The 25,996-nt window shown below is 63.6% G+C and overlaps 2 protein-coding genes across 13 annotated transcripts; both read right to left on the bottom strand.

Annotated features, from left to right (window-relative positions):
- Positions 1-3,160: 3,160 nt before the first annotated feature.
- On the bottom strand, positions 3,161-16,022 carry EXOC3L4 (exocyst complex component 3 like 4). Of its 12 annotated transcripts, none has more exons than XM_045448325.1 (15): positions 15,877-16,022; positions 15,314-15,465; positions 14,587-14,659; positions 12,661-12,746; positions 11,745-12,204; positions 10,180-10,831; positions 9,347-9,458; positions 8,953-9,075; positions 8,488-8,588; positions 8,169-8,249; positions 6,529-6,643; positions 5,851-5,970; positions 5,606-5,758; positions 4,899-5,020; positions 3,161-3,743 (listed from the first exon to the last, which is right to left on the bottom strand). In XM_045448325.1, the coding sequence occupies exons 4-15, from the start codon at positions 12,664-12,666 to the stop codon at positions 3,551-3,553; spliced, it is 2,238 nt and encodes a 745-aa protein (XP_045304281.1). In that variant the 5' UTR covers positions 12,667-12,746; positions 14,587-14,659; positions 15,314-15,465; positions 15,877-16,022; the 3' UTR covers positions 3,161-3,550. The 12 variants fall into 12 exon arrangements, with proteins under 12 accessions (XP_045304281.1, XP_045304284.1, XP_045304279.1 ...); XM_045448328.1 differs by having other exon boundaries at positions 11,745-12,151; XM_045448323.1 differs by lacking the exon at positions 12,661-12,746.
- Positions 16,023-20,344: 4,322 nt separating this feature from the next.
- LBHD2 (LBH domain containing 2) lies at positions 20,345-25,372 on the bottom strand. The gene is made up of 4 exons (XM_045450847.1): positions 25,259-25,372; positions 23,546-23,632; positions 21,678-21,834; positions 20,345-20,699 (listed from the first exon to the last, which is right to left on the bottom strand). The coding sequence occupies exons 1-4, from the start codon at positions 25,370-25,372 to the stop codon at positions 20,608-20,610; spliced, it is 450 nt and encodes a 149-aa protein (XP_045306803.1). The 3' UTR covers positions 20,345-20,607.
- Positions 25,373-25,996: the final 624 nt, after the last annotated feature.

The following is a 25,996-nucleotide window of genomic DNA, read 5'->3' as shown; positions in this document are numbered from 1 at the left end:
GGACGGTCTCATCTACTCCCGCCCTCCCTCACCTATGGGGTGCTGCAGATGAGGGGACAGAGCCTCAGGGAGGAGATGTCCCCGGGTTACCAGCGAGGAGGGCAGAGCCGAGACCCGAAAACACTGCTGCCTGGTATGGCCCCGTGGGCTTGTACGGCACAACACTCTCCAGGGGAGCTGGGCCCAGCCACGAGTCCCAGCAGGGAGAGGAGCCCGCAGAAGGCACGAGTCCGAGGCTGAGCTAGGGCGAGGCTCCTAGGTGACACTCCAGTCCCTGTCTGTCACCCCAGGATTGTCCTGGGGCTAGCAGGACTCTCAGGCTGTGGCTCACCATGTCCTGGGACCTGGGCACTCTGCCTTGGGCAGGGTGGCCCTCCGCATATTCTCACTGCCCTCCCCAGGTTGGGCTGGGGTCCCCAAAACTTCTCAGAGCGAGCCTTGTTTCAAGAGCCCGCAGGCTCGGGGCCAGAGGCCAGAAGCAAGCCCCAAGGCAGGAAGGAACCCCAAGAAACGTGAGCATTGAAGGAAGCCAAGCTGAGCTGGAGAGGAAAGAGAAGGGAGCCGTGCAGGAGAAAGAGGGTGGCCAGACAGGGACGGAACCAGGGATCAGCTGGGAGGGCCCAGGACCCGAGTTCTAGGGGCAGATCGGATGTCCTGCTCCACCTGGGGAGTGCAGACACGGGGCAAGGCCCCTCCGTCCCCAGGCACATTCCAGGAACACCCATGCGCACATGCTTCCTTGTCAGCCAGACAACCTGGCCTACAAGTCCGGAAGCTGCCCTCTGAGGGCCAGCCCCTCCCCCACACTTGGCCCGGACAACAGGATGGCCAACGAAATACTCCAGGCTCTCCGCAAGGCCTCATAAGACCTGGTGGGATGGGAGAGCCAGGGGGTCTGAGGCAGAATGGTCAATGGCCAGAGTCCGGTGCCCCTGGCCTGGCCCACCTCTGGGCCCCAACCGTCCTGACCACAGCCTCGGAGGAGCTGCTGTCCAGCCTCCTGTGCATCTCAGCTTGGCCTCGGGAAGCCGGCCCCTGCCTCCAGGCGCTGCTGGGCTCACAGGAACACACACGAGGCACACATACCCGCCTGGGCATGAAGGTTCCTGCCAGGAAAATCTGATTTCCTGTCTCCAGGCCCAGACGCACTCCGGAAGATGGCCCTGGGTCTCAGCCTGAATCCTTCCCACTGCAACAGGATGCCCCTGTCAGCGAGGGGCTCCCCCACTTTGGCGCCTCCTCCCAGCCTCCTCCTGGGCGCCTTCCCCACTCACCGACCCCACCGGCCTCAGGCCTCGCTATCACTCAGAGGCCCCACTCCTGCACCACCAGGGCCTTTTCAAGTTTTGCTTGCAGACCATGGCCTGGCCAGGCCCTGGGGATGGCATTACAAGAGAGCCAGGGATCTGGTTTTCTGGCTGGCTCGTATGTAACCCTTCCCAGCCTGGGGGGCACAGACAGCACCCCCATTGCACAGCTAGGAAAACAGAGGCATGGAGAAGTAAAGGAATGTGCCTACGGTCTCATGACGGAAAAGTGGCAGGGCTGGGACTGCACCCTTCCCCACCTCTGCAGCCTGCCTTGGGAACCCAGCCCCAGGGCTCCCACCCTAGCCAGGGGCTCAGGGGGGAGGGGGGGAGGGGCAGGCGTGTTAGGGCCGGGGTCAGGGCAGGGGCTGCCGGTGGGAGGGCAGTTTCCGTGAGGAGACTGGGGCTCAAACATGGGGTATGGGCTCCCTAGGGAGAACCCGGCCAGGACTAAATCCAACCTTCTATGCCCCACCCCACCCAGCCTTGGACTCACCCAGGCCACTGATGGCTACTGAGGTCAAATGCGGAGTCAGGCTGGCCTGTCAGTCCCTGCCCTTCCTGGGGAAGGAGGTACCCCTCTGATACCTCCCTTCCTCCTAACTGTGAGGGTCTCAGGCTACCTGTGCTGGGGCCTGATGTGAAGCAACCTCTGCCCTCTGCTGGCCTCAGTTTCCCCACAAAGGAAAGACACAGGACTGCTCGTCAGTGTCGACACTGGAACACACTGCCCCCATCCTTAGCCTGGAGCCCGGGAGCCCCAACCACTCCTGATCCTCACTCCTGCTCCTCCCACCCCACCCCACCCCTCTGCATTACCTGCTTAGGGAAGGCTGGACACCCAGGCCTCCTGCCCGCCCACCCCTGACCCCCGTGTATCCACGGAGGGGCTGCCCCTGGTACCTGCTCCCGCTCCCTTCAGCACCCCAACAAGACGCAGTTCTCCAGCCTTGGTGTAGGGATTGTGGCAGACCCGCCCCTGGCTGTCCACAGTGTAGGGAGATGGGCCTCGAAGGAGCTAGGGGAGTCAGATCCCCCACTGGCCTGGCCCTGCAGCCTTTCAGACCTCTCACCTTGTCCTTGGGAGGCTCAACTTCACTGGGTTCTTAGAACCTTGGCCCACCTGCAGTTCCTTGCTCCCCACCTCTGCCAAGGTCAAGGTCAGGCTCATGGGGGGTCTGCTGCAGAGGGATGGGCCAGGAAGGCACCTATCACTGTCTGCCTCAGCGTCTACCCCACCCCCTCCACACGCACACACCATCTCGGCACTCAGCCTCCCTGGCAAGCTGGAGGCTGCCAATGCAAATGGGCTTCTCAGCAGCCTTGCCAGAGGCTAGAGTCAAATTCCAGTGCCAGCTTTTCGGGAGAGAAGAACCAGGGGATGGGGGTGGATAACAGGTGCACGGTGGGGCAATCTCCTTGCAGCCCTGCCGGCCAAGCTGAGACCGACAGGATCATGACCCCATCCCCCCCCCAGGGCTGACACTTGCCCTCTACCAGTTCTACAGCTTTCGCTGCTGGGAAGTCCCTCTCACATCTAACCCAAATACTTCAGGCTGCAGAACAAGCCTCGGCCTTTTCTCGTCTCCTAGGGGCCCAGGCCTGTTAGAACAGGACAGAACAGTGCCAACTCCTGCTGGGTGAGGCTCACTTGGCACATGAGGCCAGTGCACCCAGGATCCCAGGGCTGAAGACTGTCTTTCCCTGCAGCCACAGGCACAAGCCTTCCCAGCTCTGGGCCTGCCTCAGTCTCCCCATTTGTGCAATGCACAGGAAAGGACCATCTACCAAATGGAGTCACCGCAGAACCTCCCATCCCGACCCCTTGGTACCTGGAGACTCAGACCATCAACTTGGCCCTGCCCCCTCTTTAGGGAGGCACCATTTTAATTCACCTTTATTTTAAAAATAAATACTCTCTGCTTCACTGTCAGACTGGGGGTGGTGCTGGACCGTTAGGCCGGGAGGCAGCATTGAAAGGAACCTCCACCACCCCCAAACACTCCCCCACAAATGCCTGAAATGCCTCTCTTCGTGCTGTTCCTTCTGGTAAGCAACCACGCACAGCTGAGGACGAACGTCGTCGTCTGATTACGGGCTTCAAGGTCGGGGGCAGGGCTGAGAGCGCCTCCCTAGACTCCCAGCCTGGGGCTTAGCGTCTGGGTGATGCCTGGGTGAAGGTGCTGACCCCTCAGTTAATGCGGCCCCCCACCTGAGGCCCGCCCCCTCCGAGACCCGGAGCATTAGATGCAGGTGATCAGCAGGTCCACGGAGGTAGGCACTTGTATCTCCTCGAAGAGCACATGGCCGCCAGCAGCCCCGGAGCCCTCGGCCTTGGCCGCAGCCCTCAGCAGGCTCTGGGCATGCCGCAAGAGGCGCTGGTTCCGACGGCGGCCCAGTCTGCGCAGCGCCAGAATGGCCAGCACGTGGTCCCGCCTGCGAAGACACGCCCCTATCGCTGTAGGCCCCGCATCTCCGTGGCACTTCCAGCCTAGAGCGAGGCGAGCCCCTGGGCCCAAGTGCGGGTGCCCCCAGCATTCCCGGGAGCTGGCCCGAGAAAGGCTGCGAATGAGGGAAGCAGGAGGGGCAGGGCCCTGGACAGGGTGGCTGGGCCTCGAAGGGGGCTGAGCCGGGTGGGGAGGGGAAAGGGCATGCCCGTGGGGGAACACAGTCTAAGCAGAGGTTCAAAGATCAGTGGAGTGAGAGACGTGATAAGGCCTCAAGGACAGCGGGTCCAGGCCCAGAGGTGTCTGAGGCCTCTTCCTGCGAACACAGTGCCGGGAGCCACAGACAGGCAGCGAGGAGAGAGGCCCAGGCACAGCACTAGAAGTGCCGCCTCCAGGAATGGGGGCGGGGTGGGCGTGGGGGGAGGTAGACAGGGGCAGGCAGCCAAGAGTAGAGAAGCCCCAGGGACCAGGGGGGAACCCCGCAGCACTGTGGGGGAAGTAGTCACTCCGGGCCAAAGGCGGAGACAGTCCGAGCTGGGGAAAAGGGCTTTGTCCCAGGCTCTCTGCGACCTCCCCATCCTGGAATCTCCAAGGCTATGGAGAGATTCGGGCTGGAATTTCCACAGGTTCGATGACTCACCATCCCCCCCACCTCCCCTCCAAACCCCGGAATCAAAGCCTCTTTCCTCTTGGCCAGGTCTCAGGAGTCCCAGGCTGCCAATAGGGCTTTCTCGTAGAGGGGGCGTCTTCCCTTCAGACTCCGGGACGGGTACTTGTCCCCATCCTCGGACGCATGAGGAGGGGCCCCGACCCCCTCACACTCTAGAGGCCTCGGGACCCCAAGGCACCGAACGCCAAATCCGAGAACGGTGGTAGAAGGAGGGGCTGCCCCGGCTCTCACGCCCCGCCCCCGCCCCGGGCCTGAAGGTCAAGAGCCACCCCGCACGCCCCGGGACCTCACGCACCTGCGCACGAGCCCGCGCCCGGTGCCGGCCCCGCTCCGTACCGAACTCGCTGCACCTCCCTCTGGTTCCTCCCCTGCCCCCCCCCCCCCCCGCCAGAGCCACAGGGACCCTTCTGAAGGCCCCGGTCCCCCGACCCCGGGGCCGGTGGCGCCCAGTGAGGGAGCAGGTGGGGAACGGACCTGATGTCTGGGTAGCTCCCGATGAGTGTCTCCAGGTGCCGCCCGATGTCGTCCTTGTAAGTCTCGCCGAGAATGTCAGCGACGCATGGGATAGCCTGGCCCAGCCACGTGGCCTCTGAGCCCTGCGGGGACAGGGAGCCTCCTAGGGCACGGGCCGCCTCCCGCGGGAGCCCCCTTGCCGCCCCTGCCTGCAGCCCCAACACTAATGCACCGTCCCCCGCTGTGACTGCACGGGCGGCGTTAGGGGACTCGGGTCTTGGCGCTGTGGACGGAGCCTCAGCACTATCGGAGAGGTCTTCCGGTCTCTGCGCAGGTGGGTAAACCGAGACCCAGGCCCGGAAGTCCTGCCGGGAATCCTACAGCGCATCCGCGTCGGCCTAAGGAACAGGTGCCCAGGCTCCAAAGGCTGGGTCAGGGATGCTGGAGGGGCCTCCCGGAGGCCCCGCCCCTTGGCTGCTCACTTCGCAGGGCCGTATGCAAATATATGGAAATGATCCCACCTGGCCCCGCCCCCGCTGTGCCACTGCGCCCAAACCCTCTCCCGGTTGCTGCAGAGAGGGGACAACCACCTCTGCCAAAGCCCGCCCCAGGGTGCTCTTGCGGAGCCCCCCTCCCGGAAATGAGAATAGGGGGTGCCAGGGGAGGCTCCTCACGCCAGAGGCCCCAGGAAGAGGCGAGCACTGGGGGCAGTCAGTCGATGCTCCTACCAAGCCCTGGAAGGTGTTGCCAATGGCCTGGGCGTCGAGGCCCATCTTCTGGGAGCCAGTCACGCGATCGACACCGCGGAACCGCTCACGAGGCCTCAGCACCTGTGCCAGGTATTCACGGACCACATATCGGTGTGCCTCCTGCAGAGTCTCCTGGGCCGTCGGGGGATCAGGGCCAGGGTCAGAGTCAGAGTCACAGGCGCCAGCCCAGGGCACGGCCCCACCAGAGCCCTGTCCCAAAATACCTGTGCCCGCAGTGGGGCCACGTGCTCCAGGTGATGGGCGAAGGCCACCACTTTGTCCATGAGGGGCTGCAGCACGTCGTGTGTCAGCCAGGCCTTGGTACACAGGACCCTGAAAAGCGGCTGGGGGCAGAGGGGGACAGGAGTCTTCTAACCCTCCTCAAATCGGCTCCTCCTCATCCCCTAGACCCTCTCCTCAGAGCCAGTGCGTGGTTCCTAACAGGGGTGTTTCAGGCCGATGGACAATCTGTCGCCAGGAAGAAACTTTGGGGGGGCTGACCCCCTTCTAATGTCACCCGAGTAACATCTCTCTCAGCCATGAATGTCATTAAGCCTCTCGCAAGGATGACTCCTCCAAGCCCTGAGCTCCAGGGGACAGGGTTTGAGTTTGAGCCTCTAGGCAGGCCCTGCTTAGGGGAGCCTGGGGAGGCCTTGAGGGGCGGGGTGAGGGGTCTGGTTCCTTGAACACACCCTCTCTGAGAGTCTCAAGTAGGTAGGCGTTTCCTGACCTCCCTGCTCAACTAGGAATTTATCTGGGTCCCTTGCCCACCCCCCAACGCACCACCCCCGAAGCTGCCCCCGAGGTGAGGGAATGCTGGGACTTGGGGGCCCCAGGCTCCAGAGCACAGGAAGCAGCCGCTGGGTGTGGAAAGTGGGGAGAGAAGGGCCTGTCCCACTCACTTGCACATCATACTGCAGGCCTTGGAGCAGCCGCTTTTGGAAGACACAGACGGCAGCCACTAGAGGTTTCTCCAGCTCTTCAAAGGTTCCTGGGAACCTGGCCAGAAGACTGGTCCTGGGGAGGGGCCAGGACAGGAGATGGAGTGGGCAAGGAGGAGCAGGCTGTGGAACAAGCTCCGGTAGACAGCCGCGGAGGCCAGGTGCCATTCGCTTAGACTATAATGTGAAGGGCAGCCCCTGGGGGCTGTACAGTATAGTAGCCCTGAAGGCACAGTCGGGTGAGAAGATGGCTCCAAAGCCCCAGGAGCTGATCCCAGAGGGTAGGTCAGCAGGGTGATGGTGGTGTCCCCACTGCATCGCAGAACCCCCCTGTGGTGTCTCTGGGTCAAACCTCCAACCGTCTTGGTGATGAGACAGGGCAGCCTGGCCATGACTGGCACAGAGGCGCTCCCCTGAGCCTCATAACTGCCCTCTCTGAAGGTGACAATGTCCCCCATTTCAAACCCACCCCGTCACACACTTTCAGGGAGACTGAGGGCCAGGCTATGCCCAGTCCTCAGAACAGGGACACAGAAAGGCAGGCTAAAAAGTTCCATCAGGGGCTGGGTCAGAGGCTGCCTACCAAGGGGCAGGGAATGTTTCCTGGGGCTGAAGGGGACGGACCAGCCTGGCATCGATCAGGGTTGAGAGAGTGTTAGACAAGTGGTCCTCATCATGGTCGTGCTTGGATTCAGACAAGTGTGGTTCAGGTCCCAGGTCCAGCACATACTGGACGGTGCGTGATGGTGGGCCGGTGGCACTCCTTTTCTGAGCCTCCGCTTGTCCCAGTACATGGGGACACTGCCCTCGGGACGAAATACATCAGGCGGGTAAAGCTCCAGCTCAGCGCCTGGATCTCAAGCGCTCACAAAAAGTGAATACGAAATGATTCCCTCTAGGGCGTGGAGCCCCACGTCTCCATCTGACAGACGACAAAAGGAGGCACAGAAGGGGGAAGTGACTTATCTCTAGGCACACAGGGAGCAGGGGGCAGAGCTGGGATCAGAACCCAGACCGCGCGGCCCAAAGTCCATGGCCGTACCCGCTGCAGCTGGTGCCTCCATAATGTGGGGTACACCGGAGGCCCAGGAGGGGGGCAGCCACTGCCTGCAGAAAGGGGAGGCATCTGCCTTCTGGGGGCAGAGGGACCCAGGGTAGTGGGGAAGAGGAGGGAGTGTCTTTAGAAAGGAAGCCGGCCAACTTGGGTGAAGGGAGGAAAGAAAGGAGCCCAGGGTGGCGTGGGGGGGGGGTTGGGGGGGAGGTTGGGGGGGTGGGACACACTGGGCAAGACAACAGGCCATAACTGGGGTGGCTGGAATTTGTTAGCCTCTGCTCAGCGTTGAAACTCCCTGCATCCCTTCCAGGGCCTCGCCCCTGCGGGGAGGAGGGAGGACCTTCCAGCGGGGGCGGGAGCTGAGAGGCGGGTGCCCTCCTGGGAGGCTTTCCGGGAAGTCCCTCCAACGCCGCCGGGCGCATGGTCCAGACCGTTCAATGCGCGCCGGCCGCCACGGGAGCCTACGGCTTCCCGGTTCCCCGAGCTCGCGCGCCCCCTGCTGGCCGCGCCAGGCACCTCCCTGCGGAGGAGCAGGGTCGAGACCCACCTGAGCTCCTCGCAGGCGTTGATGCTGGCGCCCAGATGAGGTTCGCTCACCGCCTCCGACTGTAGAAAAGCCTTTTCAAACCTGGGGGCGAAGTACGCAAAAGCCTTAAGGACCCTTAGCCGTGGCGCAATGACCTGGGGTCTGCCCTCCCCCTCAGGTCCCTACCCAGACCCGGGGCCTTATAAGAAGGCTCCTCTCTCTCATCTGTCCCTGGGATCTCGGACTCTGAGCAAACAGGGTGGCCCTTCCCCAGGGACGACCACCATCCTTACCCTGGTCCCTCCACCCACCCCACCCCGGGCCAAGGATATGCCTGCACCTGGGCAGAAAGAGGCCAAGTGCCCGCGCGCAGATGCGCAGGGTGGTGGCCTCCAGTTCTGCAGAGATGGCACCAGCCGCCTTCACGTGCTCGGCCACGAGCTGTAAGAGATGCCACGTGCTGAACCCACGTCGAAGCCCAGATCCCACCTGATGCCCCCTGTCCCTCACCTGTGGCCCAATGACGTCTCCAACCTGCCCCGCTCCAGTGGTCTCGGCTTTAGCTTCCAGCAGCCTCCCGGCACCCCCACGTCCACGGGCCACTTGCTAAGCTGGGCGCTGTGCCCTGGCACTCCCAGCCTGGCTGGCGACCCAGGGTCCCTGATTCCACCCAGGTGGGGCCTCAGGCTCTCGCCTACTGGGGAAGGGAGGTCGGGACTGGATTGTCTAGCTCTGGGTGTCCCCACCTGGAAGGGGACAGACGCCACCTGAAGCCCAAACATACATCCCCCCTCCCAAGACTCACCATGTGGATATCGATGGACAGAGGCGTGTGGTAGAGGCCTTGGAGCACATCGGGGGCCTCAGCGGCCACCCAGCGGCTCTGTTCCAGCTGCAGGATGCCGTCGAAGCAGCTTGTGATCTTGGTCTGTGCGAGGTAGGGACAGGGGCACAGTGAGCCCCTCCCAAGAGGGAGGCGTGGGTTCCCCTACCTTCGGAGCCCTGTCCTGGGCCCTGGGAGAAACTGACCCACCCTGCTGGGGCCCGGGCCCATGCTGAAGGCCACAGGGTGAGGAGTGGCTCTCCCCTGAGCGAGGCCACACACCCAGGGTGATTCTGGGCTCCACACTTCCCCCCAGCGGGGCAGCCACATTCAGCCTGGATGGCGCCCCTCAGGCCCTGCCCCTCGAGGGCCTCACCTCTAGGAAGCTGGTGTAGTCGCTCTCCAGGCGCGCCCACACACTAGGTGCCAGGAGTGGGGGCAGCGGCTCCGTGGACAGAGTCAGGTCCGGGGCACCGAGGAAGTCAGGACTGGAAGGCAGGGTAGGGGCTGAGGGTCTAGGCCCGGCCCTGATGCACTAGTGGCTGCCCCAATTTCCCCCTGGCCAAAACCTAGGCACCCAAGCACCACACAGCTCAGGGACCTGCCACTATCCAAGCCGCGCCAGGGAGGCCCAGGTAGCTGTCCGAGGCCACACAGCAAATTAATGAGCCCCGGAGCTTAGGGACCCTCCTCCCACCCGCTCTCTGGCCTTCGGAGCTGAGGAGGGCTCAGCAGCGAAGGAAACCCCCCCCCCACCCCATCACGCGGCGCGGGGCTAAGGGGAAGAGTGCGGGTGAAGTCCAACCCGCGCCGGGCATCTGTGAGCCACGGTTGTGTCCTGCCTGGGTGGGGGGCCCTTTTCTAAACGCTCAACGGCGTCCTGGGGACTAGCAGAGGCCTCCATCTGGGCTCCCTGTCAGGGAAGCCACCTCCCCTCAGATGCTGTCCCGCTCGCGGGACCGGGTGCCTGGGTAGCACCGTAGGAAAACCCCGGCGGCAGAGTACCGCGGCCCAGACGAGGGGCAAGAAAAGAACGTCAAAGTCCCCGGGATCTCTGCCGCCCACCCACCAGCCCTCTCCCGGGAAGAAAGAGAGAAAAGGTGCTCAGGGCTCCTCGGGGCGGGCGCCCAAAGGCCTCCGGGTGGGCAGGGCCAGGTGGGCGATACCGGCCTCCCCTCGCCCGGCGCGGCGCTCTGGCTGGGGCCTCACCTGCCGTAGACATTGGCGGTCCAGTCCAGCAGGACGTAGAGCTGCTCGCAGCCCCGGGCGTCGCGCGCGAGCTCCTGGAGGCGCTGGGCCACCGCGCCGTGGAAGGCGCGCAGGTAGGCCTCCCACGCCGGGAAGCCGGCGGCCGAGTAGACGGGCTGCACCTGCAGCCGCACCTTGCGCAGGTCGCGGCGCACCGAGCCGCCGAGCTCGGCCAGAAGCCGGGCCAGGCCCGACGCGCCCTCGTCCGCCCCCGCGGCGTCCCCGGCGCCCGCCTGCCGCACGCGCTCCTGCGCGCTCCGCGTCACCGCGTCCTCCCAGTGCCGCCGCCAGCGGCGCGGCGTGAGCAGGAAGTCGCCGTCGGCGGGGGGCACCGGGTGGGCCTCCTCCTCGGCGCGCACCACGCGGGCCAGCTCGGCGAGCGCGGCCGCGTCCACGCCGCCCGGGCCCAGCGTCTCGCGCACGATGGCGCGGATCTCCGCCTCCAGCCCGTCGTAGAGCAGGCACACGTCCATGGCGCGCCGCGCGAAGCCGGTGGGGTCCTGCCCGAAGGTGCCCGAGGCTTTCTGCGCCAGGAGCCGCGTCTCCAGCTGCCGCAGCTGCTCGAAGGCCGCCAGCAGCTGCCGCTCCGTGATGAGGTCCGCCACAGATTTGCCTTTGGCAAGGACAGGCAGGGAGAGGGCGGTGGGGGGTGCCGCGCCGGCACCTCGGCCCCCAACCAAGGCCCGTGGGCCCCCGTTCTCGCCCACCGGGAGCTGGGCCGCCTGGCCCCAGCGCTCCCCTAAGGTCTGCTCCAGGAGCAACGGCCCCCACCTGCGGGGAATCGTCCCTCGGAATCACTCTGGAAGAGGGGTAACCCCAAGCCCCGAACCTGGCTGAAAGCAGCAGTTGGGATCAGGCCCTGCCCTCCCCGCTTTCGGTCCCTACCTTCTCCCCTGCTCCCAGCTCTGCTGAGCTGGGCCTGGTGGCCTTATGTTGCTGTCTTGACTGCAGGTCTGTTGGGGTCAGAGCTCAGCCTGGGCGCGTCCTGTCCCTGTGCCCAGCTCCCACGCTTCCTGCTGTTCCCTGCTCTGGGCCAGCCCCCAGCCCCTAGCAGCCCTCGACTTCCGCCTGCAGCCCCCCCTTTGGAGCCCAGCGCCAATGCATCCTGCGCCCGCAGCCCTCCTGAGCTCCCCTCCAGGCCCATTACTGCCACGCACCCCCTGCGGCCCTGTGCTCTGAGAGGACCAGCGCCTTATCCATCACTCTAGTTTGGCCAGGGGCCAGGCTGTGGAAGTCTGTGGAGAGGTGAGGGTTCTGGAGCCCTCCAGATGTGGGTTCAACTCCCATTTATCCACTTCCTGGCTGTGGGATGTGAGGCAGATCACTAACCTCTCTGAGCCTCACTTAGCTCACTCTGGTCTCTCTGAGCTGCCCAGTGGATGCTCCCCTGCTTGAAAGGCTGGGAGAATGTAAAATGCAGTTGTGCATGGGGGTGTTTGGGGGAGCTGTCGGGAAGCCTGGGCTGTGCTGCTCCCTCTTTGGCCTCAGTTTCCTCCCATGCTTGGTATCCCTTGTGAAGCTCTCACCTTCCTCCTGTCCTGGTTCCTCAGGCCCCACCCCAGTGGTTGATGGCCGGCTGCCGCCATCCGTGACGCCTGAGGGTCCCTCTGGGCTGCGGCCCCCCCCTGGTGCAGCAGCCAGGCCATCATCCCGGGGGCGCCGTAAGGATCGCAGGAAGTGGGAGCTGCGTCGGAGCAGGCCAGTGTCCTCCCCGGGGGCCTGGCCCAAGGCCCGCCGTCTTGCCCTGGAGAAGGCCCGCCGAAGGGTGCCCAGGCCGGGCCGACTGTCCTCACGGTGGGTGCTGGGCACGTCCCCACTGCTTGCCTGCTCAGTGTCCTGCTCTGGGGTCTGCAGCTTATCAGACTCCTCAGGGCTGTGCGGTTCTGGCCAGGAGGTCACTGTCGGTGATAACGACATCTTGGCAGCAGGAAAGCTGGGGATGAAAAGGAGTCTCAGGAGGCCTGGGGTGGGGGGGGGGGGGCAGCCCTGGGGAATGGGCACAGAAACCTCGTGAGAGCCCTGTGAGACCTGGAGGGGCCCAGTGGCTTGGCTTGGTCAGAGAAGCTTCTCCCAGAGATGACCCCCAAGCTGTCACCGGGCAGCTCTCACGGCCGGAGCTCTCAGTGCCACACCGCAGCTGGCACTGAGATGTAGACAGACAGGTACTTCCTTCGGGAAAACTTCCCTGATACCATCTTCCAAGGGGTACCCCCAGGTGCCCACCCTCTCTGGCTCTGCCAGGCCATCATCAGAGTTGGAGAGGGGGGTGAAACAGGCAGATTCTGGGGGCACAGCCGAGACGGCAGCCCGCGGTCCCCAGGGCTGGGCCCAGCAACCACATCCAGGATTTCCTGGACTTTAGGTCCTGAGGCCTAACTGCCCAATCTCCCCACCACCTAGCATTCACTGCCCCCCCCCACCCCCGCCAAGCCCTCAGCTCACCCCCATTCAGCCCATCAGGTCCAACTATTTCTGCTCAGAGGGAGGCTCAGGGATCCCTCCCTGGAAGAGGCTCCTTCTGTTTAGACCTGGAGGGAGGCAGGGTCAGGCTTGAGGTCTGTGGCCACCCGTGGCTGCCCCCAGGGGCTTATCTGCTTATCCCAGCCTTGCAGCCCTGTGGGCAGGGGTGGTGGGAGGGGCCCCGGGTCTATATTTAACCAGGGGCTGGGGCTCCCTGAGGCTGTTCCTCACCGGTGCATCTCCCCACCACCCACCCCTCCTGCGCTCCGGCCACTCCCCTGTAAGGGGTGGGGTGGGAGTCCCTAGGGCATGGAGGTGCAAAGCAGGGGCTGCCTAGGTCCCACCCTGGGCTCCAGGCCCTCCCCAGGCTGCACCCACTCTCCTTTTAAGCACAGCCCAGTGGTGTTTGATTTTCTGGCTTTAGGTTAAGCTGGGGTGGGAGAGAGGAGAGAGATTTCATAGCCTGCTGGGACCTCCCACCCACCCCATCGTGAGGGTGTTGTGGGGGTGTGGGGGGGGGGGGCTGTGTTAGATCAGCAAGATCTTACTTAAGCCTTGGAGAGAGCAGCCAAAAGGAGGGCTGGACCTACTGAAGTCACTGACCAACCAGAGGCTAGAACCCCGAGACCTCTCCAGGCTGCCCCCATCCCTGGGACAAAGGTCAGGCTGGAGCTGGAACCTGACCCTTAGGTGACATCGGGTGGAATCCCTCTCCCTAGGCCCCCATTTTGCCTGCCTATTGGGATAGGCGGGCCCAGACCCTCATCCACCCCTCTATGCCCTCCAGCGATGTCTGTCCAGGGGTCAGACATTTGAGGGGTCGGCTGAGGCCTACCTTCCTCTTCCCAGATGCCATGTGACAGCTGGACAGAGGCCTCACCGAGAGAGGGGCAGACCCAGATGATTGATGAGGCCTTATCTGCCCTGCCCAGGCCACAGGTCTTTGTCCTCTCCTGGCACCTCTCCTGCCCTGACTCAGACCGACCCATGCACACACAGAACATTGTCACAAGAGCTCTTTGCACCCTGCCCTTCCCCGACTCCCCTCCCTGGTGCCCCTCAGCATCCAGCAGGCTCTGAGTGATGATGAGAATCATCTGGGCCTGTGCTGTGCCCAGATGCTGTGCCCAGATGCAGATGTAGTAAGAACCTACTGTGTGCCCAGCCCACGGCCTGGCATACATCAGATGCCCGTAACAACAAAGTTGTAGGGTGTCTTTCCATTTCATAGATGAGAAAACAGGCTCAGAAAGGGGCAGGGCCTTGCCTCTAGTCACACAGCCCCCCACGGGGAGCCTCAGCCAGCTCAGGCTTGTGTGGAAAGGGGAGCAGAGGCTGGGCTCCCACATCTTCCAGCCCCGGGAAGCCCGGTGCTGCCCCAGGAACCATTTCTCCCGGCCGAGGGCCCGCGGTGGGGGCAGCTCTCAGATGCCAGGACTGGGGTCTAGAGGCAGATTCTGGGGGAAGGAGGAGCAGCTGGCAGTTGGGTCTTATTGAGGCCACACAAGCAGACGGGTCCCCCCAGCCTGCTCAACCAGCCTCGTCCAGAACTAGACCTGTACTGAAGGCCCACCGAGGCCCCCGGACGGTCTCGCTGCCCCCTTGACCGTGCTCCCACAGTTTCCCAAGCCATTTCCCAGACTTTCACTTTCAGAAAGGCTCTTACTGACTTTCCCACAGCACAAGCCAACCAGGTCACCCTCTTGCTTTAAATCCTTCCATGGCTCCCCATAGCCCCGCGCTGGAAGCCTTCCAGTCTGGGACAGAACTTTCTCCAGCCTCGCCTCCCTGACCTGCGCTCACCCAGCCTCCTGGGCACCTTCCTGTCCCCAGAATGTCCAGCTTTCCAGCTTCCTCGCAGGCTGCTTCTGCTCCCAGCCTCCCTGTCTCTGCTCCCCCAAAACTGACCTGGATTTCGGGGCCCAGGGGCATGGGTGCCCCCACCTCCAAGGTGTCCTTGGGCCAGGCTGCACCACTGTCCCTGTGGGGATGGGGACACTTCCTTACTGGACTGGGAGCCTCTGCCCATCTGCTCCTCCCCGTCAGCCCAGAGCCAGCCTGAAGGAGGAGTGACCATCAGGATCAGGGTCGCCCCTCGCCACACGGGTACATGCGGGACTGCATGTCCTGCTGACTCCACCTCGGCCCCTGCCCCGTCCGTACCTGCCTCCCCATTCCCATGAGGACTCTCTCTGGCTCTTTCTCTCTCTGGCCCTCTGGCCCCATCGCCCTGAATGTTCAGAGGCACTGGCGGCCGCACCTGGGGCTCAGGCCTGGTGTCTGTTCAATCATTCTATTCGACATTTGCCAGGAAGGATTAGTCCAGGCAATAAGGCAAGAGAATAAATGAGGTTTGAATATTGGGAAGGACCTGGGAAATTTGTCATTATTCCTAGGCGGTATGAGACCCGCTTACAAGGGCTTTCCTGTGTATTATGAAAGCCTACTAGAAAAAGGCACTAAAAAGTTTCTTCTTCTCAGTGGTGACAAAGCATAGTCCTCCTGGGGTGCCATCGCCCTCAGGAAAAGCAGACTCCTCCTTAGCTGGGCACTCGAGGCCCTTCCTAACCCACCCCTCAGCTCCTTCCCCCCTCGCTCACCACCCGCCCAACCGCCTCTCCTCCATACTCCATACCTTTGTACAGGCCGTTCCTTCTGCCAGCAGTGACCTCACCCCCACCTTCTCGAGCCGCCTTCGAGCCTCAGTACCAAGCAGCCTTTCCTGACCATGGTCAGCTCCTCTCTCTCCGGGCTTGGCCCCAGCACTGGGTGTACCTTCTCCCCTGACTGAGGGACAGTTGCACGGTCTGGGGCATCTGCCGCTTGACCAGGAGCCCACCAGGCCAGGGCCGGTACCCAGGGGAAAAAGATAAGCAATCTAATGTGAGAGTGTAGCCTGGGGGTATGTTGCCGCACTGGGGTGCGTATGGGCTTTGTGCGTTGACCTGAGTGGGTTTCCCTGTATGTGTGCAAGCCGCTCTGTGTGTCTGTGCCCGCGTGCGTGTCTTGATGTCCGCATCTATCTGCTTTCTGCATGTTTGTGTACGAATGCTGTGATTGGAGCTGGCAGTCCGGCCTGGGCTCCGAGCTGAGGCCCTTGGCCCGGAAAGCCACTGGCAGAACCGGAATTACCCTGGGCCCTTTGAATTCCCGCCCGCTGTCCACAGCACCCCAGTGCCCACCTGCACCCGAACATACCTGCTGAGCGAGTAGATCGGGCCCCAGGCAGGTCGGCGCCGCCAGGGGAAGCCGGGCCCTCGGAGCTGGGCCTCTGTGGTGGGGCCTCTGGGTCAGCCAGAGCGAATGACCAGCAGCTGGGACTTCCCAGCCTGTTCCTCGATGCCCTGGGCCCACCAGCCCCACCCCCGGCCCCACCCTCCACCCTGATCCCAGACTTTCACTTTCACAAAGGCTCTTACTCTCCCCCCATTCCAGAGACTGTCACTGCCACCTTTGATCCCTGGCAGCTCGTGGCTCTGGCTCGGGCTGAGTCCTGAGAGTCCGGGAGGGGAGGGGCAGCGCTCCATAGCTCCAGGCAGCAGGGAGGGGGGGGGAGGGGAGGAGCAGGTAGGTGGGGGGAATGGACCAGCCGTCCCCTGCTGTGCTCACATGAGACCAGAGGTGCAGGAACAGGGCGTGCAGGGTGGGGGTGGGGGGACGGGGACATCCAGCCCACGGCACCAAAGCCCCAAAGAACCCCTCCCTCCAGGACAGAGATGCTGGCGCCAGGCCCGTGTGCCAGGCTCATCCTGAGAGCCAGGCGTGCAGAAACGTGGGCCGTGGGGCACAGGGAGGGGGAGAGGATGTCACAGTGACAGCAAAGGGAATGTCCTAAGCCACAGCCATTCCGAAAGGCTTCAGGAGCCGGAGGGGATGGGGGCTTACACTCAGAGGTGAGGAGGGATGGCGGGCGTTCTGGGCAAAGGTGTAGAGGGGCCCTGAGCCTGCTGAATGGAGAACCCGGGCCCTCCTCCTCCACAGTGGCTCAGGTTGGAGACGTCTTGTGGAGAGGGTCGCCGAGACTTCCCAGAAGAGGCAGGCTGCACATCTTCTTGGGGGAATCCCACTGCTAGCATCCTAGGAAGAAACTTGGGGAAAATCCAGGGAGGACAGATCCAGGCCTGTCCCAGCCAGGCTGAAGCCACTGCGGCATGAGGCCGAGCAGGGCAGGCGCTCCGAGCGGGGTGCTGAGGACGCAGGGACAAGCTTGTGTGTTGTTGTCCGGGCACTGCCACAGCACGGTGTGGCTGGCCGGGGCTTAAACAACACAGTGATTTCCTCAAGGATCTGGAGGCTGGAAACCCAAGACCCAAGAGGTCAGCAGGGCTGGGGCAGAGAGAGAGAGAGGGAGACACAGAATCCCAAGCAGGCTCCGGGCTCCACTGAGCTGTCAGCACAGAGTCCGATGCGGGACTCGAACTCATGAGTCCCAAGATCATGACCTGAGCCACAGTACAACGCTTAACTGACTGAGCCACCCAGGCGCCCCCTTAATCACCTCTTTAAAGACCGTATCTCCAAATATAGCCACCTTCTGAGGTACTGGGGGCTATGACTTCAACATAAGAACTTTTTGAGGACAAAATCCAGCCCATAACCGATTGGAAGGCACCTGAGAGACGGCAGCACCCCATAGCCCTCTGTAGACAGGCCAAGTTGGACCCAGAGATGCCAGCACCTCCTCCAAGAAGCCCCCTGGCTTACCACTTGAGTCATTAGCCCCCTGATCCCTGGGTGCCCCCTGTGAAATAGGGTCGGTCATAAGGGTCCCAGCTCATGCCCCGGTGGCTGGGTGGGCCTTTCCTCCTGGCTCAGGCTGGTCCTGTCCCATGTCAGGATGAGAGTCAGAATAAGAGATTGGGGGGGGGGGAGCCGGGAGCAGCACAATTCAGGAGTCAGAGGGGACACCCCAAGATGACTGCCCGGGGTTCTTCAGTGGGATTCCTGGAGCCCCTGTGGAGTAAATATTCTCCACCTCATTGCACTTGAACACAGGCTCAGAGAGGCCTAGGACCCTGCTCGTGGCCATGCAGCTGGCAGGACAGAGGCCAGACCCTGGTGGACAGACACCGGGGGCTCCTCTGTCTGACCTTCCTGGTCTCCAGTTCACAGGGCACGTCAGGGTCCTGGGACCTTCAATTATGGGTCACCTCCTTTCAAGAGTTAGGTCCCTGAAAAGCTGGTGGTGCCCAGGGCCTGGGGAGTCACTCCTGGCCCTCCCCCAACTCCCAGATCCACTCCACACTCTAGCCTGTGCCCACTTTTCAGCATAAGACTGTGATGTTTCTTTTATCCCATTTCCACGTTGTTTTCCCCCAAATTTCTCAGTAAAATCCCTTTGGAAAAGTCCCAGCCTTGTCTCAGAGGGGCCGGGGCACAGGGCTGGGCAGGCTGGGTCAAGAGAAGGCAGAACGGAGGGGGCAGTTGGGAAGGGGAGGCACAGCTGGGGACCCCAAGTAGAGTACAAGTTCAGCTCCCCTGCACTGGGCCGCACAACCTTGGGATAGGCACTTCTGACTCTGAGCCTCAGTTTACTCCTCCATAAAATGGAGGCGTTGTTGGCATTAAATGGGTCCGCTTCTGCAGAGGACCTGGCTCTCAGGTGGGGAAGGGCAGGGAGAAGGACTCTCAACGCCAGATGCCTGCCTGTCCTAGGGGTTCGGGGGACGCCAGGCTGCCACACCCCAAATGTAGATGCGAGAGGCGGCCGAACTTCACCCACACTGCGGCCGGCTGGGACCAAGGCACAGACCAATAGGAGAGCAGGAAGCCTGAGCTCCACCCACTGCCCCTAACTGGCTTTGGGCCTGGACAGGGGACGGTGCCTCTATCTCGAGGTGAATATTGCAAAGTTTAGGCGGCCCATCTCCGAAAGGCACTAGGCGGTGACCCCAGCCCATGCCAGAGGGAGCCACAGGATGATTCCCAAAACCCTTTCCCCAGGTCGCCCACACCTGAGTGCTGGTGGCGGGGGCTCAGGGAATATGTGTGGGGCATCCACTTCTGGCACCGCCCCCTACCATTACCGAGGGCACCAGCTCCGACCGAAAGGGAGCAGGCTGGGGCCCGACTCCAGGGAACTGGGTCCTGCAGTGGGGGGGCCCACGCTCTTTGGGGCGAGCAGATGTTCCCCCAGCTCACTGGGCACGACAGGGTCCTGGGACCTCCAATTATGGGTCACCTCCACTCAAGACCTGCCCTGTTAGCTGGCGGGCTCCACGGTGGCATTGTGGGTACCACTCAGGCCTGGGTCTCGGGTGGATCTGGGTTCTGTCCCAGCTCAGCTATTTGTCAGCTGTGAGACCTTGGGAGAGTCGTGTTTAAGTGGGGGGAACGCTGTGCCTGGGAGGGGCCCGGATGAAATCTCCTAAATGACACCGGTGCCCACCCCACATTCCGCACCAGGAACACGGAAATCACCAGTTGGCTCGAGTCCCTGGCCCCACATCGTATGCGTCAGCAAGTCCTGGCGGGGCTTCCTGGGAAACGTCTGCCCCCTTCCCATCCCCTAGGGGAACCACAAAAGCACCGGAGGAGAACAGGAAGGACTTGGAAGGACAGTCCAACGTCTTGCCTAAGCTAGAGACCAGGGAGGACGTGGAGACATCTGGGACCGTGGACGTGGCCCATGGGGCCACAGGGTTAAAATTAAAGCAGGCTGCCAGGCAAATTTCCACACCTCCGCCTCCGACCTCTCCTGCGTTTGGGGGGCGGGTTATTTTTAGAGGGAAGGCGTGCTGGAGAAAGTGCCTTATTCATCCTTGAGGTTAGCAAGGCCTCCAGAAAGAACAGAGGGGACTGTGTCTCCCTCCTGCCCCTCCAGGCTCACCGGGGTCTTGTCCGACCCTGCCTGGTCCCGAGGACTTTGTTAAGCTAACATTTATCCACGGCTGCCTCCTGCCAGGCCCCGGGCTTCCTCGGCCCTGGGGCAGGCTAGCCAGGGGCAAGGGACCAGAATGGGAGGAGGGGAGGGCAGGAGGCAACCTGGGCCCAGGCACTGGTCAGGTTTCTGTCCCCCGCCCCCCCACCATGCCAACCCCAACCAGCCCGTAGGGCTCCCCTTGTGCAGTGGGACAGAGCCAAGAAGCAGTGTTGCCGGACCCCATGGAGGAACGGGACCCTCACATGGGCAGGAACAGGTGCCTCCCCCACCCAGTCTCCCACATGGGCTCTGGTGCCTCCCAGCCCCAGGGATCCCATCGTGGCTGGGGCACCTCACTTCACACTTCGTTTCTTCATCTGTAAAGTGGGACTTTTGCAAGGCGTTAATAAGATCCAGCCTGGAATAGGACACCCCACCCCACGGTCCATTTCTGTGCCCTGTGCGCCCAGTGAGGAGGAAGGAATCTTGCCCTCGGGGTCCAGGCAGAGCTGGAGACCCCTGGGAGAGGTGAGGAGGCCACTTGGGGGGAAGCCAGTCCTGCCCTGGGCAGCCCTGGCTGAGGCAGAGCGGAGCAGAGCTCAGGGCCCTTGGCAGGGGTTCCAGAGGAGCAAACCCCACAGCCCCTGGACAGCCCCTGCCCCACCCCGGCCCCCACCCCATGTACAACACCCAGGCACTCTGGCCTGGTCAGCGTGGGCTCCAAGGCCAGGCCCTTGTCTGGAAGGCCATGGAAAAACCAAAATTGTCCACCCCCTCGAGTCCCCAGCAAATGTGCCTGCCGACCACCAGGAAGAGCCTTTATTTCTGCTTCAAACCACGGAACAAGGAGGGTGTGATCTGGACCCCGGGTTGTGGATGGGAGAGGGCAGGCCCGTGGTCCCGGCCAGACCCTCTGAGGCAGGAGGCAGCGGCTCAGCTCTCCCTGCTCCAAGCATCAGCCCGGCCACCCTGGGGCTGAGGCCGCTCAGCTGTCAGGAGCAGGGGTGGGAGGCGGGGTTTGCAGGGCCCTCACACAGCAGAATCCGGCCATGCCTGTCCCAGTCCTCTCACTGGGGGGCCGGGGCCTGGCAGCTGGCGCGCTCACTGCCAGCGTCATCCGGAACCTTCCCTGGTGCTCCCGGCAGACTTGGTGAGGGGGCTGCAGAAACACAAAGGCCCCTCTGTTGGTGGGGCTGCCTTTCGGACAGGCTGGCAAGGGAACGGGGAGGAGGGGGCTGCACCTGGGTGGGGCAGGCAAGGCCACGCTCCGGGAGCAGGGGCACTCCCTCCCCCGGCACCTCTACCCACCCAGAGACCTCCACACAGCCCGAGTTCCAGCGGTTACCCAGGGCGTGGTCCCTGGTGCTGCTCTCAGCCCTGGGTGCCACCTGACAGAGGCGGAGGAGGCTTTGAGGGAAAGGTGGGGGGTATGGGGTGGATGGGCCCCTTCTGGGCTCAAGCCGCTGGGGGGCTGACATGTGAGGAGGGGGTGCCAGGCAGCCCCAGTGAGGCTGAATTCATTTCCTCATCAGGGGGGAAACTCCCCAGGGGACAAAACTTCCCAGGGCACAGCTCACCCCTCATGTGCCCTCGGCAGAAGGCCCCCACTGCCCAGCCTCACCCCTGGCATCTGGAACACGGAATCCCCCTCTCCTACCCACACACCCTCCCCCCAGGAGCTTCCTTGGCTCTGGCAGTCCCTTGGCCTTTAACCAGGCACCTACGGCCAGGGCAGGGGCCTGCCGCCGGGCTGGTCCACCGCCCCACCTCACGGGCACCTGGGCTGGCCCTTTGAACGCACACGTGCCCCAAAGGCAGTGAATCAGGAGCGAGAGGGGAAGGAATTGGAACTGAGGGGGAAGCATGTGGTCCTGTGTCCAACAGACGCTTCACGGGCCCGTCTGATGGGCTGGGCCTGGGGCCACCACAGTCGATAGAGTCCTTAAGGGCAGGTAGGAGGGGGCACGTGGACAAAGAGAGGGTCAAGGCCAGGAGGCTCCCAGGCGCCCAAGCAGAGTTCCAAGGACGGGCAGATGGGGGTGATGGTGTGCACAGGCTGGAGGGGTGGAGGGCCCCGTTTGCATGAGCGGGCAGGGGGAGCCCGGCTTCCGACCCCCGTGGGCAGCCCCTCACTCACCAGAAGCAACCTGGCTCTGGGCTGACCCCCTCAAGGCGCCCTCGGGGGGCCAACGCAGCTCCCCACTCTCCACAGAACCCACCTCGCTGGACTCCACCACGATCGAGGGCAGTCGCTGGCCCAGCCGAGGGCCCTTCTCCCGGGCACCTACCGCAGCCTGCAGGGGGGGTGGGCAGGGGTCAGGACGACGCCGGGCCCTGGGCTCCCTGCTCCCTCCCACACCTGTCCTGCATGTGTCCACTGGGAGGATCGGGGGCCCTGCTGACCCAGGCTGCAGGGCAGGAAGGAGGGTGTGTGTGTGAGCGTGCACACGCGCGCGCGTGTGTGTGTGTGTGTGTGTGTGTGGTCGTGCAGGTGCGGGCCTCTCCCCCATCCCACCACTGCGGCTGGAGCACCACTCAGCACCTGGGGCAGCAGCTCTCCCTGGGCTCCAAAGGACCCACCTGGGCTCAGCCCTCAGGCCCATTTCACAGACAAGAGCCTGAGGCCAGAGAGGCCAAGGCCACATGGTGAGTGAGCTCAGGGCTTCTGTGCATCCCCAACTGCCCCCCCCCCCCATCCTCACAGCCCCTTCCTGGGGTCTTCCCTGCTGGGCCCTTGGTCCCTCCCCAGCTCAGAGGATCTGGGAAGCTGTTACCATGGCAACCTGAGCGGCTCTCTGGGCTCGCTCTGGGCTCATTGTTCAGTGCCCACAAGAGTGTGCGGGGGCTGCCTCCCCATGCCCTCCTGGCACCCTCAGCATCTCCGCCTCCCGTTCAAGGCCTTCTGAGACGGGGGGCCCAGCTGCGAGTGCTACCGCCCAGCCCTCTGACCCTAAGGCCACAGCAGCACTGACGCCCGCCCTGCCCACGTCCACGCCTCTGCTCCGGAAGGTCTCCCTCCCTGGACCTCCCCACCCCCCACCCTTCTACATAGAAGGAGAGTCGCTTGGTGCCTGTCTTCCTTCCTCCAGCGGCACGAGTGCCTTGAGGAAAGGCAGACACACAGCCCGAGGACTTTGCTAACCGGCCCTGAACCGCCACAGCACAACCATCTGCGCGTGTTTGAACGCACAGTCCTGGGCCCCCGCCCAGACTCTCTGAATGGGGGGGGGGGGGCCAGGAATCGGCATTTTCACCAAGTACCGCAGGTGACCTTGTTGACTGGGACATCTGTGGAATCAGAGGAGCAGCGCAGCAGGGACCCGTCCAAGCCCCAGCGGCTGGGCCATCCTGGCCGCTCCTGTTCACACCCGGGTCAGGGGCTCCCTTCTCCTGGAATCCCTCCCCACCGCACCTGCCACCCCGCTTCCTGTCGTCCTCTGCAAAGGCCTTGTGACCCCCAACCAGGGGCCCTCCTCGGCCCAGAGTGTGCCACCGGGATGGGGGAGGTCCAAGCCAGCAGCACGTGGAGTTCAAAGGCCTGGTGTCCCCCTTTTCCATCTGCCGTGCCGTGGAGGCTGGCCCCCTGGGTGACCCTGGGTGGGTTCCCCTCTCCAGCCCCGCTGCCCGCCGGCAGTGGCGACGATGACAGAGTCCCAACTCCAGAACTCGGAACATCAAGACTGCACTGCCTGTGGAGGGACTTCACTTTTTAGCTCTATCAACACAGCCCCGAAACCTAGAGCCAAGGGTGGGGGACTCTGGCATTGCCTCACCCAGCGGAGAGCAAACTGCTTTGCGGAGCAAACCCTGGTTGGGAAGTGGTGCTGAGTAAGCCAGGGAGGCTCGGCCTTCCATTGCTTTATGCACCAGACTTCTAGAGAAGAGCAACCACTTCTCCCACCCCGGCGGGTAAACTGAGGCATGCCCCAAATCGCGGGCCAGGGCTTGAGGCTGGCTTCCTCCTGTCCCGCAGGGCTGGCAGACCCCAGGGCCCCAAGTACATACCTTCCCTGCTGGGTCTCCAGCCTCCTCAGCTGGGCTGAGCTCCTGCACAGCGGGCCGGGGGGCACTCATGCCGTTGCTGCTGCCGGTCTGCATGAAGACAGGGAGAAACGAGGCCACGTGCTGGAGCCCACTCTCCTCCTGGAAGCTTCAGACCGCTCCAGTCCACAGCTAGCCCACCCTGGACCCACTGCCCACTGCCCCCTGGCTCTCTGTCACCACTGCTCTCTGCCTGCGCCCGCCCGCCATCGGGGGGCACTGGACAGGCACCACACGATGTGCCCGGGGTTGCGGAGGGGCAGGGGCAGGGCAGGAGAGGCTGACTCAGCCCCAAGACCCATGAAGGCCTCCTCGAAGAGGGCCAGCTGATCTGAGGCCCGAGAGATGAGCAGTGGGCAGCCAGGCCAGCGGAGAGATGTTCTGAGGCAGGGAACGGCAAGGAAGGGCACAGAGATGGGGGGACCCTCTCCTCCGCGAGCTCTTGCTGCGGGGAGGGCTCCCTTGCCCTTATACTGGCCTCAGCAGGCAGGGCCAAGTGCAGGCAGGACGTCGGTTTCCCTTCAGCTGCGGGTGTTGGGGGCCCGGCCCTGGGTGTGTGTGGGGTGCCAGCTCTCCGAGAGGACCTGGCCACCTTCGCCTCGGGCTGACTTGAGCCTGGCTCACGCTGCTCCCAGCCTCAGACCCTCCACCTGCTCCTGGCCAGAGGCAGAAGAGGGGGTGGGGTCCGGCAGGCGACATCTAACTTCAGGGCAGGCTGGGAGGGGGCCGCAGGCAAGGGGCAGGGGCACTGGGAGGGAAGTGGGCAGAGGGACAGCAGTAACCAGTAGGATGGATCGCTCGTGACACCTTGCTGGTAGTGGGGGAGGGGTCCCGTGGGCACGCAGTGCGGGGGGCGGGGGCTGCTGTTCCGGGATATGGGGTTTCCTTCACCAACCATCGGTTCAGTTCGGGTCCCGCGGAGACCCAGGGAAGGCTGGGAGGGGGAGCCATGGGCCTCCACCCAATCCCAGAGCCAGGGGAGGCAGCCCCTACCCTCCCTCACAGAGCCCCATGCTCCGGGGTCAGATCTTCCACAAGCCCCTCCTGGAATCCCACCGCAGGACGCAGAAGCTCAGCTAGAGCCCAGGGCAGCCAGGAGGGACACCAAGAGACTGGACGCAGAGAGGCACAGAGACTCAGAGGGAAGGCGAGAAAAACAGCTGGCCACAGAGACAAAGCAGAGATGACAGGACTGGGGACAGAAGAAGCAAACAGACCCGGAGGGAGGGTACAGATGGAGGGAGAGACACAGACAGACAGAAGGACAGAGAGAGACACATGATAGAGCTGTCACGTCGGCCGAGCAAGGGGCCAGGCTGGCAGAGAGCAAGTCCCTGGGGTCAGCCTCCCGTTGCCCGGGGCCAGTGCCAGCGGCAGCACTGGACCATCAGGGGCCCCACCACCCACACCTCCGCAGGCTCCCAGGTGCGGAAGGCCGGGTCAGGCCGTGCACAGCCCCCCAGGGGCACTGCTGTCGCCCAAAGCCTGGCCCCAGCAGCCAGGGGCTGACCACGGCCCCCACTGCCTCCTCTTTCCCGGAGCTTCGGACCCCCCCCCCCCCAACTCCCCCTCTCTCCTCTCCCAGCCTCGCCAAGCCCGGCAGCCAGGGCGCACCGCGGGGCGAGGGCCCCGACAAGGGTGGGGAGGGGGCGCCCCCTGGGCCTCACTCACACTCACCCTCCCGCGCTGGATGCTCGCGCCGGGTCGCCACTCTCGGCTCCGAGCTGCCAGCCCCGCTTCGCCCGCCCTCCCCCGCGCTCTCCGCCCACACGCGCTCGCCCGGCCCCCCATTCACACTCAGGCCCCCGGGCGCTTCCGCCAGGCCCGGCCCCAGCTCCCAGGTAGCACCTCGGCCTCACCCTCCCTTTGACAAAACCGTGCCCCCCACAGCCTGATCCCGGCCGGCCGCTTGAGACCCCAAGCCTCAGGTTGGAGGTTCAGGAATTTGGGTGGGGGGGTCAGAAATCGGTGGGGCCAGATACATGGAAAGAAGATACCCTCCAGTTTGAAGCAGGAGCTAAGAGAAGGAAAACACCCAGGTAGGATGGCCAACGTGGTGGGGGAGGGGTAGGTCCCCGCACCACTTCCCTCTCACCGTCATCCCCCAGGCTATTCCCAAAAGGGAACAAAACTGTCCTGGGACAATCAGTTTCATTCAGCCTGGAGTGCAGACCTGACACCTGGGGCCAAGGTGCAAAACTTCTAAACCACACGATTCCCCACCCTTCCACCATCCAGCATCTGACATCCAACCCCTAGCCAGCAGCCACGGCCCACCATTCTGCACCCTCTTATCCAGCCATCATCTACCACCCACCACCTATTCATGTATTTTCTACCCTCCAGTCACGGTCGAACCATCATCCAACATTCATTAACCATTCAACCCCAATGGTCAAACCAATCCACCATCCC

This window comes from Leopardus geoffroyi, chromosome B3, assembly GCF_018350155.1.
Source record: "Leopardus geoffroyi isolate Oge1 chromosome B3, O.geoffroyi_Oge1_pat1.0, whole genome shotgun sequence".
Classification (NCBI taxonomy): domain Eukaryota; kingdom Metazoa; phylum Chordata; class Mammalia; order Carnivora; family Felidae; genus Leopardus; species Leopardus geoffroyi.
Note: the sequence above shows the minus strand (reverse complement) of the source record. Positions and strands in the feature narration are given on the sequence as shown.

Coding starts and splice junctions, on each gene's coding strand:
- EXOC3L4 (XM_045448323.1), bottom strand. CDS start 14,610: ATGCCCCTGGGCCCCGAAATCCAG. Junction 10,832..11,744: donor GGAACCAGGACAGGAGGAAG/GTGAGAGCTTCA, acceptor TCCTTGCCAAAG/GCAAATCTGTGGCGGACCTC. Junction 8,250..8,487: donor CTTGGCCTCTTTCTGCCCAG/GTGCAGGCATAT, acceptor CTTCGCCCCCAG/GTTTGAAAAGGCTTTTCTAC.
- LBHD2 (XM_045450847.1), bottom strand. CDS start 25,372: ATGGGGGGCCGGGCGAGCGCGTGTGGGCGGAGAGCGCGGGGGAGGGCG. Junction 23,633..25,258: donor CGAGCATCCAGCGCGGGAGG/GTGAGTGTGAGT, acceptor GTCTTCATGCAG/ACCGGCAGCAGCAACGGCAT. Junction 21,835..23,545: donor CTGGAGACCCAGCAGGGAAG/GTATGTACTTGG, acceptor CCCCCCCTGCAG/GCTGCGGTAGGTGCCCGGGA.